At 46.8% G+C, this 14,343-nt stretch overlaps 1 protein-coding gene across 1 annotated transcript in view; it reads right to left on the bottom strand.

Annotated features, from left to right (window-relative positions):
* Window positions 1-5,656: 5,656 nt before the first annotated feature.
* Window positions 5,657-14,343, bottom strand: part of Edaradd (EDAR associated death domain) — a 49,035-nt gene continuing 40,348 nt past the window's right edge. The window contains exon 6 of the mRNA XM_031358657.1: window positions 5,657-11,788. Within this exon, the coding sequence (XP_031214517.1) occupies window positions 11,406-11,788 (383 nt within the window). The 3' untranslated portion in view covers window positions 5,657-11,405. The remainder of the gene's footprint in view (window positions 11,789-14,343) is intronic.

A 14,343-nucleotide genomic window follows, 5' to 3' on the forward strand; every position in this document is an offset into this window, starting at 1 on the left:
CCCTACCCCACCCACTCCCACCATACCCCATTACACCCCAGTCCACCCACCACACTTCACTCCCACCTCCACTACACCCCACTCCCAACTCCCCCAACTTCCCCCCATACCACCATTTATACCAAGAATTAAACTCAGTACTTGCTCACACTAGGCAAGCACTCTGCCACAGAACTATATCATTAGCTGGACTTGTTTTCTTTCTCTCTTTCTTTCTTTCTTTCTTTCTTTCTTTTTTTTTTTCGGTTTTCGAGACAGGGTTTCGCTGTGTATCTCTGGCTGTCCTGGAACTCACTCTGTAGACCAGGCTGGCCTCGAACTCAGAAATCTGCCTGCCTCTGCCTCCCATGTGCTGGGATTACAGGCATGCACCACCACTGCATGACTTGTTTTCATTTTTATAAACTATTTTGAGACACTCTCAATAAGTTGTATGGACTGGCTTTGAACTCAATCTGTAGCCCAGGCTTGAATTACTTGAAATTGTGATCCTCCTGCCTCAGCTTCCTGAGTAGCTGAAATTATAGGCTCACACCAGCAGAGCAGCTCCTTTTAAGTTTCTGTTTTGTTGTTTTTAAGCCTGGCTGGTTACCTGTGCCCCTATGATCCAGGAGGACACGGCAGCCAGAATACAGCGTGTGCAGCACACACCTTTCCCATGCTGCTTCCGGGTGTTGGGCTTGGGGTGAGGTCTGTCTTCCTCTAATTTACACAGATGTACAACTGTGCAAACTCAGCTGTGCTCAATGGGCAAGAATGATCTCCAAGCCTCTTATTGCAGAGGATGTATCAATTTGTTTTCTCTGGAGCTTTCCTATCACTGTCTTCAGTTGATGCGAACACCCGTTTCATCCAGTGTTTCTCCTACGATCTTCTCACAAACACATATTTTTATGATTATCTAGTTGTTACTCAGAATAGAGTCTGTACAACAGAAGAGACTTTGCCAGTGCTTTGACTAAGTGGGTAATCATGACAATAGTCTGACCTGGAGGTATGGACTCCTGCAACAGTAGCAAAGAGGAAGTTGAATCTCATGACTAGTCAGGAAATCATCTTGGTTTGAAATGACAAACACCCAGGAGCTCTGTATTCCCATGTGATCTGCATATCTTTACTTTCTTAATCTGTAAACCAAAATGCATCAGAAAGCTGTGACTAAGGTAATGGAAAGAAGCTGGTGGCTCAGGTCAGACTGTGGCTCTGTGTGTCTGGAGGTAGAGCTTCTAGGGAAATGATTGTCTTTTTATTTGTTTGACACAGAGTTTCAATCTGTAGCCAAGATTAGCCTGGAACTCACTAAGTATCTCCCAAGTACTGGCTTTATAGCTGTGAGCTACTATACCCAGCTAACCATGAACCTTGGAAAGAATGAAAATCACCCAAATGATTTAGACCAAGGGTCAGAGTTTTAAAAGTTTTTTTTTTTTAAATGACCACCTCTGTGTATGGTGTGTGTGTGTGTGTTTGTGTTTGTGTGTGTGTGTGTGTGTGTGTGTGTGTGTATGTGTACACCTGACAAGGTACACATGTTGCGATCAGAGAAAAATTCTGTGGAGTTAGTTCTCTCCTCCCACTTTTACTGGGGGTTCCATTGATCACACTCAGATTGCCAGGGTTATTTGTCAAGGACTTTCACCTGCTGAGCCATTTCACTGCCTCTATTCTCTCTCCACCCCCCTCTCTCCCTTTCTTCCTCCTCCCTCTCTCTTCCCCTCCCTTCCTCTCCCTCTCTCTCCTCTCCCCTCCTTTTCCCCTCTTTTCCTCCCCCTCTCCTTTCCCTGCCCCCTCCCTCCATCCTTCCCCCTCCCCGTCTTCATATTCCTCCTTATCTTTTATTGAAAAACCAAGCCAGCTTTATCAAACACACACCTAACTTTCTAGACACTTAAGGCAGAACTGTGTATCTATCACCACCACCTAGAATCAGAGGCTGCATCTGGGCACTTGTCCCATCAAGCTGTGTACCATAAGGTAGGCCCCAAGAGTTGCACCTCCTGGATTCCGTAGCCACTGACTGTGGACCTTCTGCGAGTTGAGGCTCTGGCTGAATGTAGCTGAAGCTACATTGTTTCTGTTGGAGCAGGATTTGGGGTAAAGTTCTAGCCTAAGATGACCTTTAGCACTTCCAGCAGTTGGTATGGGTAGTAATCTTAGCAGTTCCTCATAATGGCGGGATGAGTCATGATCACATGTGCAAGACCGAGTCTATTGAGGGATCCAGACTCATCTCTCTTTTGAGTTTTTTCACGATGAGCCCCCAAAGGTTTGAGAGAGGGAATTACTGCACACTGCTCCAGCATCTAGAACTAGACTCCTTAACGGTCTGAGGAGATGACTCATTTGGTAAAGTGTCCATCACTCCAAGCTTGAGGACCCACAGCACCCACATAAAAGCCAAGCTCAATGGTGTGCACATGTGATCCCAATGGAAGATGGGAGGCAGGTGGTTTTGATGTTCACTGGGCCAGCCAGCCTAGCTTCCCACCACCTGTGGGAAAGTCATGCAGCTAAAAAAGCTCTCTCTCCCCTCCCTCCCTCCCTCTTCCTCCCTTCCTTTTTCTCCCCCCTTCCTCTCTCTCCCTTCTCTCTCTACCTTCTTCCCCTCTCCTAGGCTTCAAATATATATGCTTCTGAGCAGGATGCGTGTGTGTGTGTGTGCGTGTGTGTGAGTGTGTGTGAGTGTGTGTGTGCGTGCGTGTGTGTGAGTGTGTGTGAGTGTGTGTGTGTGTGCGTGTGTGTGCGTGTGTGTGTGTGAGTGTGTGTGAGTGTGTGTGAGTGTGTGCGTGTGTGTGCGCGTGTGTGCGAGTGTGTGTGAGTGTGTGTGAGTGTGTGTGAGTGTGTGTGTGTGTGTGTGTGTGTGCGTGTGTATCAGCTTGAAATGGAGGCACATTAGCTTAATTAAGATCATTAGTGAAACTTGTAACTTTGCTGTGTTTTGAATGTGATGTGTCCCCTAAAAGATCATGTGTTAGGACTCTTGGTCTCCAGCTGGAGGCAATATCTGGGGAGATTGTGGAGCCTTTGGGAGGCAGGGCCTTTCTAGAGAAAGAGTTGCTGGGGAAAGGAAAGTCCTCAAGGATTAATTATCTTTACCCTGTGTACCTGCATACATGCAGGTGCGAATACACACACACACACACACATCATTTAGATACTTGGAGGTACAGTTTTGAGGGGTCTTTTTATGATGTTACTGACATTTTAAAACATTCAGCATAGAGTTAGTACTTTTTAAATGACTTTTGCTTATGTATTTTACACGTGCATGCCACAGTCCCAGTGGGGAGCTCAGATAACAACTTGTGGGAGCTGGCTTTCTCCTCCCACCATGTGGGTCCTGGGGACTGAACTTAGTTTATCCTGCCTGGTGGTAAGTACCTTCACTTACTGAGCCATTTCACTGTACTAAGTTAGTATTTCTTAAAAATCTTTCTAGTGCAAACATACTGGCATGCATTTTTCAAAGTGTCTCTTTACTGGTTACAACAGGTGAGACCTGGCTAGGTAAACAAGCTGTGACTTGATAATTCTGGGGAGGGATTACAAGATGGAGAGATCACAGGTGTGGTGGGGCAACCCTGGGCAGGGATCTCCCTGGACTAGCTCCTTGGGATCAACAAGAAATCGGCTCTCTAGAATTGACAATTGCTTGAATAATGCGTGAAGGAATCTGGCCCCATCTCCTCTGAAATCTTCCCAAACGGATATTTAAGCATTAACTCACAGTCTCCTGGATCACCCCGCTTGTTCCCAGTTCAGAGGCTTTGCCAGGAACAGGTAAAACAATGTCTATTATGTGTTTTCTGTCAAGTGGTGTGTAAAAAAAAACTGTTTTCATAAGGAGAACTAGAAGTGACTCATCATGAACCTGAACAGACTTCTGGGCATGTTTAACTTAGACTGCATTTTTCTTTTCTTGGTTGTTTTGAAGTTTCATTTTATGTTGAGTTTTTGAACTACAATTAAGTAACCATGACAATAAGACTTTATTGCTAATGTTATTTTCAAATGCCATGATAATTTCAAGACAGACATATATTTGGTTCCCTGGATAGAGTGACAAAGAGTCTCCTCGTTTAAACTGACAGAGATGGTTATGTTTGGACAAGATAGCAGAACAAGGAATTCAAGCAGGCCACAACTTGTTTGGTTTTGATTCCGGGTTGCTCTGGTGGTCATGTGAAAGATGAGATGTGGAGCAAAGTGAACTGAAAGAGAGAAGGGCAGTTCCCAACACAGAGCAGCTAGATATGCTGCGTGGTGAGATGTGGGGATCCTAGTGATTTCTAGGCAGACATGGGCATCCGTGTGCCTGTGTGTGTGTGTGTGTGTGTGTGTGTGTGTGTGTGTGTGTGTGTGTAGCTTGCTAGCCAGCCACCTCAGTCCAAAACAAGAGATCCAGGACAGGGAGAGATCCTGTCTCAAAAAACTCAAGGTGGGTAGCACCAGAGGAATGATGCTGGAGCTTGGCCTCTAACTTCCACATGCATGTATACCCCCATACTATGTGCACCCATGTGTACCTGCTTTTTGTTGTTGTTGTTGTTTTTTGTTTTTTGTTTTTTCGAGTCAGGGTTTTTCTGTATAGCCTTGGCTGTCCTGGAACTCACTCTGTAGACCAGGCTGGCCTCGAACTCAGAAATCCACCTGCCTCTGCCTCCCAAGTGCTGGGATTAAAGGCGTGCGCCACCACCGCCCGGTGTACCTGCATTCTTGTGCCACACACACACACACACACACACACACACACACACACACACACCACAGAGACAGTGATAACAAAAACAGCCCAGAGAGAGAGATAGACCAGGAAGAAAAAAGAGGCCTTAAGGATGCTGGAGCTGCTGGTAGATGATTGACACAGAAAACTCTAGCAGGTCACAGAACTGCAAGGATGAGTCATGGAACAAGTGAGTCTGAAGTGTTCCAGTCGGAGAGGGCAACCCCACAGATATCTAGAGAATGGACTGGGTCAGGAGAAGCAGGTAAGAAGAGTGAAGTGACCCTTCACATACAGACACGGTAAGTACACTGGAGACCCTCTTGGAAGGCTAACTGCTCACCTTTCCTCCTGCTCTGCACATCTTGGTCCTATTCCTGGACCACCTTTGCCTACATTCCCTAGTCCTGACAGCCCTTACCCGCAGTGACTCTGCCTGTCTACAGCTCCTGGAGTGAGGGGTTGTGCTGTCTTTCTCAGCATCTCCAGCATCTGGGACTCATTTCAGAAAACCAGAGTACTCAAGTAACAGAAATGGATGATGGGCTAACAAGACCTGTGAGCTGATGACCATGCTAGAGCCCATACAAAGGAGATATTAGGGGATGGCCCAGTCAGGAAAGTGCCTTTTGCTCAAGCATGAGGACCCATAGCTTATGTGAAAATGCTGGGCATGGTGGCATACACTCATTATTTCCACGCTGAGGAGGCAGAAGAGATAGGGAGACCTCTTGGGCTTACTGGCCAGCTAGCCTGACTTAATTCATAAGCTCCAGGTCAATCAGGGACCTTGTCTCAAAAACTGTGAATGGTGTGTGTTTGTGTGCCTGACATCCAAGGGTGTCCTCCTGCCTCTATGTGCATGTGCGTACATGCAAAACGCCCCTTCCTAGAAATGCATACACATTTAAAAAAATGAGACACCCACTGGAACCGTGGTTGACATCAGATTTTAATTTTGTAGCACCCATTATTACAGTTATAAAGTCTTTCCAAAAACAGAATCATAGAGGAGATGAAATGTAGGCAGATTCGAAAGGACAGCACCAAGGTGTATAGATGGCATCCCACGGAAGCAGGGCTTTCAGAAGCTTTGACTTCCCAGGCCAAAATGCCTTGTGTGAGTTCCCAGGGGGATACTGCAGAGGATGGACTGGATAGTCACACAAAATGGAACATCCTCTTTCACCTCCAAGAGATCTGGGCAACTCCATCATTTCATTTCTAGTTGCATCACTGACCACTCCAGGGCCTTCAGTATATTGACCACCCTGCCAGACGTGACTCTCAGAGCCATACCCCTCCATAGCTGCAGGAAGGGAGGAAGTTAGCGTGCCCTGCTCCACCAAGGTACACAAGTTTAGGTCTTGGGAACCCACAGACACTCCATCCACTGATGCTGAGACTCCAGTAGCCCCACCACTTGGCCCAGCATCTTGGCTTTGATTCGCTCTAAACACAACAAAGGCAAGATTCACCCTTCCTTGTGCATTTATAACCAAGTGCCCAGGAACCCCAGGATAGGGTCCAAGTCCCAGGCAGGCAATGAGACAGAAAATGTCTCTCAGTGTGCCTTCTGAAGGCGTGTGCCTCCATCTTTGGTTTTGTAGCACCCAGAGCAGAGTGGTTTGGAATTGCTAGGTCCATGGCATTGTTGTTTTGGTGTGTACACATGACAACATGGAGCAGATGTTTGCTGCCAGCTCAGAGAGGAGAATACTGTTGGCCGGTGGAAGAAGATGATTTGAGATATGCACACAGCTGGCTCTGAGCAAGTGGCATAGACAGCAATATCGTGGCTTCAAATGGGAGGGAAATTACAAAGCAGTGACAATGGGGTTGATTTAAAAACAAAAAAAGGCATGGGGGAAAGTCTGCTCCAAACCAAGTGAGAGCTGCTTAACTGCCTTCATAGGAGAGGCCAGAAGAGAGAAATCCGTTCTGCCTCTGTTTGTAATCCTGTCTTTATAAGCATGTCTTTTTGTAATGTAGATGGCTGAAAGACAGGTGAAGCATCCTTGGGTGCTAAACTGGGAGAGGACGAGACCCAGTAGACACGACAGTCCCCTCAGTCCCCGAGGAGGTAAGTCCATCCATCAGTGCTGATAGATGAGTACCAGGCCACTGTGCTAGGCAAATCCTGGAGACAGGAACCTCTGTCGTCGCCACTATAGTGCCTTTGTCTACCAAGTCACAGAGAAAATGCACCCTTTCTCTTTCTGCCTTAGCGGGGCCTCCTTGGAAGGCGCCTAACCAAGCCAGGCTCTGTATCCTCCAACAGGGGGCAGCATCACATAAAATTACTGTTCAGGATGACCAGAATTCCTGTATTATTACTAAGTCAGTGCTACAGAAGTAGGTGGCTACTTTGTACAGAGATTTTGTTTGTTTGTTTGGCTTGGTTTTTCTTTTCTTCCTTTCTCTTTCCTTTTAAGAGGCACAGGTTGGATGTCCTAGCACAGCTTCAAGCCCTAACTAGTTAAAAACATCACCATGCTAATATTGCATGCCATGTTTTTGCCCGACCCTCTGGTGTGGGTCCCAGGAGTGTGTCATCTGTCCCTTTATATATGGGTATCCAGTGTAGCTTTGAGTCCCTCCCTTTCAGATGATTCTCCACTACTGTTCCCAAATAAAATGCATACTACATATGGCCTCACCACGGTCCTTTACAGATGGAACTTTTGCTTAAAGAAAAATACTTTGGGAAACATAGCTGAGCAGATTTCAACATTTTAATAGGAAAACAACCTCATTCCCAAGCAGCTGGCCTTATATGGGTGTCCAGGACAGAAAGCTCTTAAGGATTAATGATGATGAGGTGGAGAAATGGCTCATCAGTTAAGATCTCACACTACTCTTGTAAAGGACATGAGTTTAGTTCCCAACACCCATGTCTAGCAACTCCATCTCTGGGGGATCTGACAGCTCAGGTCTCTACAAACACCTATACTCATGTGCACACATCACACAGAGACATGTAATTAAAAATGATCAAATAAGCCAGGTGGTGGTGGCGCACGCCAATAATCCCAGCACTTGGGAGGCAGAGGCAGGCAGATTTCTGAGTTCGAGGCCAGCCTGGTCTACAGAGTGAGTTCCAGGACAGCCAGGGCTACACAGAGAAAACCTGTCTCAGAAAAACCAAAAAAAAAAAAGACCAAATATTTAAAAAGTAACGACTAAGCTTTTAATCATTATTTAATCAGTTGGTCATAAAGTGACCTTCTCCTCCCCGGTCTCACCTTTATGAAGTTCCAGGGTATATAGAACGGGGTCTGTAGAAGCCACTGGCTATACGCTACCTTTCAATAAGCTGGTTTGTACTGTAGCTGAGGATAATCCTTGGCTTTCTGTGTACAACACAGATCCAAGTCATCTTACATTTATAGACAGAGTTAACTCGAAGAAATTTTTCAGTATTTCTCTGCTGATTCCATGTTCCTATTAATTAGAAATTCTCACAAGGTAAATGCTGAAGTGGCAATCATATAGCAGTACACATGCCTTGCAAGATATTTTGTTTTCTTCTTGAAGCAGGGTCTCATATATCGAGGGCTGGCCTCAAACTCACTTTGTAGCTAACGATGGCTTTGAATTTCTAATCCTCTACTTGTACCCCCAAGTGCTGGAATTGTAGACATGTACCATCACAGCGGTCTATGCAATGCTGGGGCTCAAACTCAGGTCTTTTGGCATGCTAGGCAAGGTCTCTACCAACTGAGCTATACTCCCAGAACAGTCTTGACATTGTCCCTTAGAGATTTATTTGTGTGTGTGTAAGTGTATGCTGTGTATGAATGAGTGCCACTGGTGGCTAGAAGAGGGTGTCAGATTCCCCAGGAGCTAGTGTTACAGGCAGTTGTGACCCTCCCCATGTGGGTACTTGAAACTTAGCTTAAGAGTAGGAAGTGTTCTTAAGTGCTGAGCCATCCCCCTAGCCCTGCTTGACAGTTTTGGTCCAATGCTCGAAAGGCAAACTCAGTGAGTACTTATAAGCACAGCTGTGTTCTGGAGATGTGTCATGACCAGTTCAGTTTAGAGGCCAAAGCACTGGCAATGCTTCCTGTGAAAGGGATGGTTGAGAGGTTCAGCTGCTCCAGGCCAGTCTTGAACAGCATTCACTCTGGAAGTTTGTGGTGTATGGAACTCAAGTTATAGGATACATTAGGATGCTAGGGCTGGCATTTCCTAATGCTCCAACATCCCTCTATCTTTGAGCCTTACCTTCTGAGTTCCTTCCTGCAAAGCGATTTCCCTACACTTGTTTCTGCTCTAGGAAGTGAGAGCTAAAGCAGATGTGGTGGTCTACCATTTGGAGGGCAGAGGCAGGCAATCAGAAATTCTGGGTCATCCTCTGCTACAGAGTGAGTGTGAGAGCAGCTTGGGCTAGGAGACCCTGTGAAAACGGCCAGATCATGCCATGGACAGCTTAATGTGAAAGACGGCAACCAATTACATCTGTGAAATGTTTAGAGTTTCCCACAACACCCTCTCCCCTCCCCAAGTTCTGCCGGGAGTCTAGATCAAGCCCATGATGCTCACAACATCTGACTTTCCTGAGAAGTTATTTATAAAAAATCTGCATTTAGGGGCTGGAGAGATGGGCTCTGCAGTTAAGCTCACTAGCTGTTCTTGCAGATGAGTTCGCAGTACCCACATGGAGACTAATAAACAAATGTTTGTAACTCCGGTTCGAGGGTATCTGACACCTTTCAACCTCTGCAGGTACCATGCTTTCAGGAAAAACATTCATACAAATAAATCTAAAAACCATTGAAACGTCTGCATTTGATCATTAGCTGCCACTTTAAATGTATCTGGCAATAAGGTGGACGTTAATTAACAGCGTGATTAACAGTGAACCAGAAGTGATGGGCAGTCTCACTGTAGATGTGGCTGACTGGAGTCCACACTGGGTGAGAAGCTGGTGTTGCTTACCAATCTAAGGGGAAATCTGATTGTTATGAGAAAAAAAAAGTGGTTTAGAAAAATCACCTTCTTTTGAGTTCACTAAATATCTCTGTCCTATATAGTCAGTATACATTCTTCCTTTCTGTTTCCTTTAATTGGTATATATGTACAGGGGTCTGTGAACTTGTGTGTACATGTGCATGTGGAAGCCAGAGAACTCTGATGTTGCTCCTCAGGATATTACTGTTCACCTGGTTTTTTGAAACAGGATCTCTCACCAGCTTGTAACTCACCACATAGGCTAGACTGGCTGGCAGATGAGCCCCAGGGATCCACCTGTCTCCTAGCCCTGGAGTTAAAAGTATAAACCACCATGCCCAGCTTTTTTTTTCTTGTGGGTTCTCATAAAAATAAAACCCATTAATAACAGAGGCGCAGGTATAGCTCGGTGGTAGATCCTAGTCCTGCTTAAAAAAAAAAAAAGAATCCAAGAGTAACAAGCAGGTTGTGTGTGTGTGTGTGTGTGTGTGTGTGTGTGTGTGTGCGCGCGCGCGTGAGTGTGTTTAGGTCAAAGGTTGACCCTCAGGTATCTTCCTCAGTTATTCTCCACCTTCCTTTTTGAGATAGGGTCTCTCTCTGAACACAAAGCTTGCCAATTTGGCTATCTGGCAGGCCAGGGAGTTCTTGGATCTCACGCCCCAGTACTGGGGTTACAGGCACATGCTGCAATGTCTGGCTTTTATGTGGGTACTCATTGGCCCATGTCCTCAGCCTTCCCAAAGGGCATTTTAAAAGATCTCTGTGTGTGTGTTGTTGTTGTTGTTGCTGTTGAACCTGTATGCAGATGTGCATGTACATGTGCATATAGAGTCTCAAAGTTGATGTTGAAAGTGTCCCTCAATCACTCTGCACATTGTTGATGGAGAAAGAGTCTCTCAGTTGAACCCAAAGTTCATCCATGTGCCTAGTCTAGCTAGCCAGCTTGCTCTGGGGATTGCCATCTCTGACTTCTGAGTGCTGGACTTACAGGTGAGCTGCCACATCATCCCCTCACTTATGTGGGTTCTGGGGACCTGGGCTCTCTGGTCCTCATGTTTTATATGGCGGGCCTTGTAACCACTGAGCTAACTCCCTAGCCTCCCAAAAGGCCATATTGAGCACTATTCTCTGTCAATGCCATCCCCAAGACACTAACCCACTCTCTTCTCCTACAAACCATATATTTTGTATTTCTTTTAAAAATGCTAAATTCAATGACAGTATTGATAGCCTATAGATTACAAAAGTATTTGATTAAAAAAAAACCCTATGTATCTGGGCCACGTTATGCAGTAGTATCCTCTTGATCTCCTAAGACAGGCCAGGGTGACTTCTCCATGCCGTCTTCTGCCGGGCTGGGATGCAAAGATACTGTATGGGATGATTCGGACATGTCCAGAGACATTGATAGTTTGGGATCCTGCTGCAGTCTTCCGCAGTGTTTAAGGAGAATGTTATTTTCTTTCCATGTAGGCATGACTCTGTCCCGGCCATAGGCTTTGGCCCTATGTGACCCCCGATTCCAGATTCAAATATTAAATTAAAACAAATGTGCAAAAGGAAACAAATACCTGCCATTGAAACAACCCATCCTCCCACAAGCCACCAGCTTCAGGGACAACCACTGCCCATGCCATATCCTCATCTGAAAACCTTAGGAGCAGGTACATTCTCCCGGTGAGCCACGCTGGTCCTGCAAGCAGTAAGGCCAGTGCCAGAGGAGGGGACTCTAGAAGTGCATGGAACTGTCCGAGTGTCCCCGGTGGGGCCACTCCTCATCCACCCACCTGCGCAGGATCTTCTCCACATCAGCCCTGTGGTAAAGTCGGCAGAGCTCCATCAGTTGGCCCACAGTCCTCTGGCTGTTTCGGAATAAGAACTCCAGCGTGGGGCTCTGGGGCCTCTGTTCCAGAAAGCACAGTTCATCATAGGGCATGCCCCATTTGCTGGCAAAATTCCTCCAGTTCTTCACGGTCGGGTGACATGGATCCAGCTTTATCCTGATCATATCTAGTAAGTCCTGATCGTTGAGCAAGTCACTGATGGTGGGGGCCCGGGGGGAGCAGGAAGGGCAAGGGCAGCCTTCCTTACATGGCTGGCTTCTGCTGACACCTGCAGGATGGCAGAGAGGCCACAGGTTACCTAGGGGTCTCACGCACCTCGCGCACAGTGCGCGCGCGCGCGCACACACACACACACACACACACACACACACACGAGCAATACTCCCTTTCTTTTCCTACCATATTGGTGACATGATCTAAGTGTCTCACACACTCGATTCCTTCCTTGGAATCATGCAGAACAGTCCTTTCTCATTGCTTACACAATATTCTTCTTCTCCATGTATGTAAGTGTACACATATGTGTGTGGAGGCCAGAGAACAACCTTGGGTATCAATCCTTGGGTGCCACCCTTCCCACCACCTCTCTTTGAAAGCAGGGTCTCTCACTGGCCTAGAGTCGACAGATCAGGCTAAACTGGCTGGCCAGGAAGCCTCAGAGATCTACCCGAGTCTGGATCCCATGGTTCAGGTTACTGATATCCGTTGCCTCTGAGGTACCCCGCTTTTACTTTTAGGTAGGGACACAGCAAGAACTTTATCCACTGAGCCCTTTTTTGTGTGTTTTGTTTATTTGTTTAAGACAGCATCTCTCACTGCCTGGAGCTTACTAAGTAGGGTAGCAGGACCTAGGGATCTTTTCCTCCTTAGCACCGGGGTCACTGACAAGTGCATGGCCACATGGCTGCTGGCAATAGAGCTCAGATTCCTTCTGCAAGGTTAATACTTTGCTGAGTCATCTCTCTAGACCCCCGCGGTGTTACTCTTTACAGCACTGGCTCTCGACCTTCCTAATGCTGCGGCCCTTTCATGTAGCTTCGCATGTTGGGGTGACCACAATCACAAAATTATTTTTGTTGCCACGTCATAACTGTAATTTTGCTACAGTTATGAATTGTCATGTAAATATCTGATATGTGACCCCTGTGAGAGGGTCATTTGACCCATAGGTGGGTCACAACCCACAGGTTGAAAGCATCTGCTTTACAGGATAAGAAAGGCTGTTGAGCTGGGAGCAGTAGCAAGAATTGACAGTCACCTCTTGCCTCTTCACCTCCATGGTTTGCTCTGCTTGTAGTTGCAGGCCCATTGGCCAGACAGAGAGTCCCACGACCAGCTCATGCTTGTGCATGGGTCTACCTCCTGCTCCTGACGGCCTTTTTAAAAGGTACACTTATTGTTGTTATTGGTGCATGTGTATGCGTGTGTGTGTGTGTGTGTGTGTCCGTGTCCTGATGCATGTGTGAAGGTTAGAGAACAGACCGCAGAAGTTAAATTTCTCTTCGTCTACCTTGTGGGAGCACCTTCCCTACTAAGCCAGTTCACTGGCCTCCCACAAAACCTAGCATGCGACCATGTCATTATGACTGCCTAACCCCACAGAAGTTCTGGAAGAGGGGGAGCACTGGGCTGCGTGCCCATGCGCATGCGCATAACATATTTTAAAGCCAGTGTTCAGGGATGTTGGCAGAAAGCTTCCATTCAGAATTTACAGCCTCCTTATCGTTCCTCTGCTCTATCTGTTTTCTTGGCTCGCACAGGCTCTGTCTGAAGTGTGGCCAGCAGCCCTGGGGGTGCAGAGAGCTGGAGGCAGGCTGAGGAGGAGCTCACCGGGCCTGGGCCTCATCCAAAAAACTGGTTCCTACCCCAGGAGGGCAGCCTCCCGGCTCCAGTCCTCTCAGCATTGTTTATTAGCAGAAGGTAAAAGCATAATTGGGAGGTGAAGTTAGAAGAGAAGAGGTGTCCGGAAGTCACTCACTAAAGCCCTTGGTGGTGCCACACCGTGGACACAGCCACCGAGCAGCAGCAATTATACAACACTGTCTCTGGAGTCTGAATTCAGGTTTAAAGGTCACAGGTTTGCGAAGTTGTGGGGATGTGACCTTTACTATAAGATGACATGTTACTACACATGATGTCACTGAGTGGTGGCTATGAGTGAGGCATTTGAACAGAGGCAGGCTGAGGCAATGTCTCAGGTGGAAAAGATTGGCCACTGCTAGTCTAAGTACTGGGACAGGGAGGGCTACAAAGCATGACTTGTCTTAAAAATAAATAATATAGGGACTTAGGGTATATAGTAGGCATTAGGTACAGTGGTTGAAGAAAGCATTTGCTGAATAAGTGTGAAGATTGGAGTTCAGACCCCTAGACCCCTGCAAATGCTCTGTGATAGATAGCACAACTGTAACCCCAGCCTCAGAAGGCAGAGACAGGATCCACGGAGCGAGCTGCCTGGGAAGATTAGGGTTTGAGCAGAAGACTTGCCTCTGTGAGTAAGGTGGAAAGGCAATACTGGAATCCATATGTGTTGCTTACTGAGAAGATTTCAAACTGCCTATTAAAAATCACAAGCTATGCCCATCCTGATGGCACACATCTTTACTCCCAACACTTAGAGGCAGAGACGCTGTGAATTCTAGGCCAGCCTGGTCTACATAGCGAGTTCCAGGACAACCAAGCTTAGATAGAAAGACCCTGTTAAGAAATTGAAAAGAAAATTATACAGCCGGGCCGTGGTGGCGCACACCTTTAGTCCCAGTACTTGGGAGGCAGAGGCAGGTGGGTTTCTGAGTTCGAGGCCAGGCTGGTCTACAGAGTGAG

Source organism: Mastomys coucha, unplaced genomic scaffold, assembly GCF_008632895.1.
Source record: "Mastomys coucha isolate ucsf_1 unplaced genomic scaffold, UCSF_Mcou_1 pScaffold7, whole genome shotgun sequence".
Taxonomy (NCBI): Eukaryota; Metazoa; Chordata; class Mammalia; order Rodentia; family Muridae; genus Mastomys; species Mastomys coucha.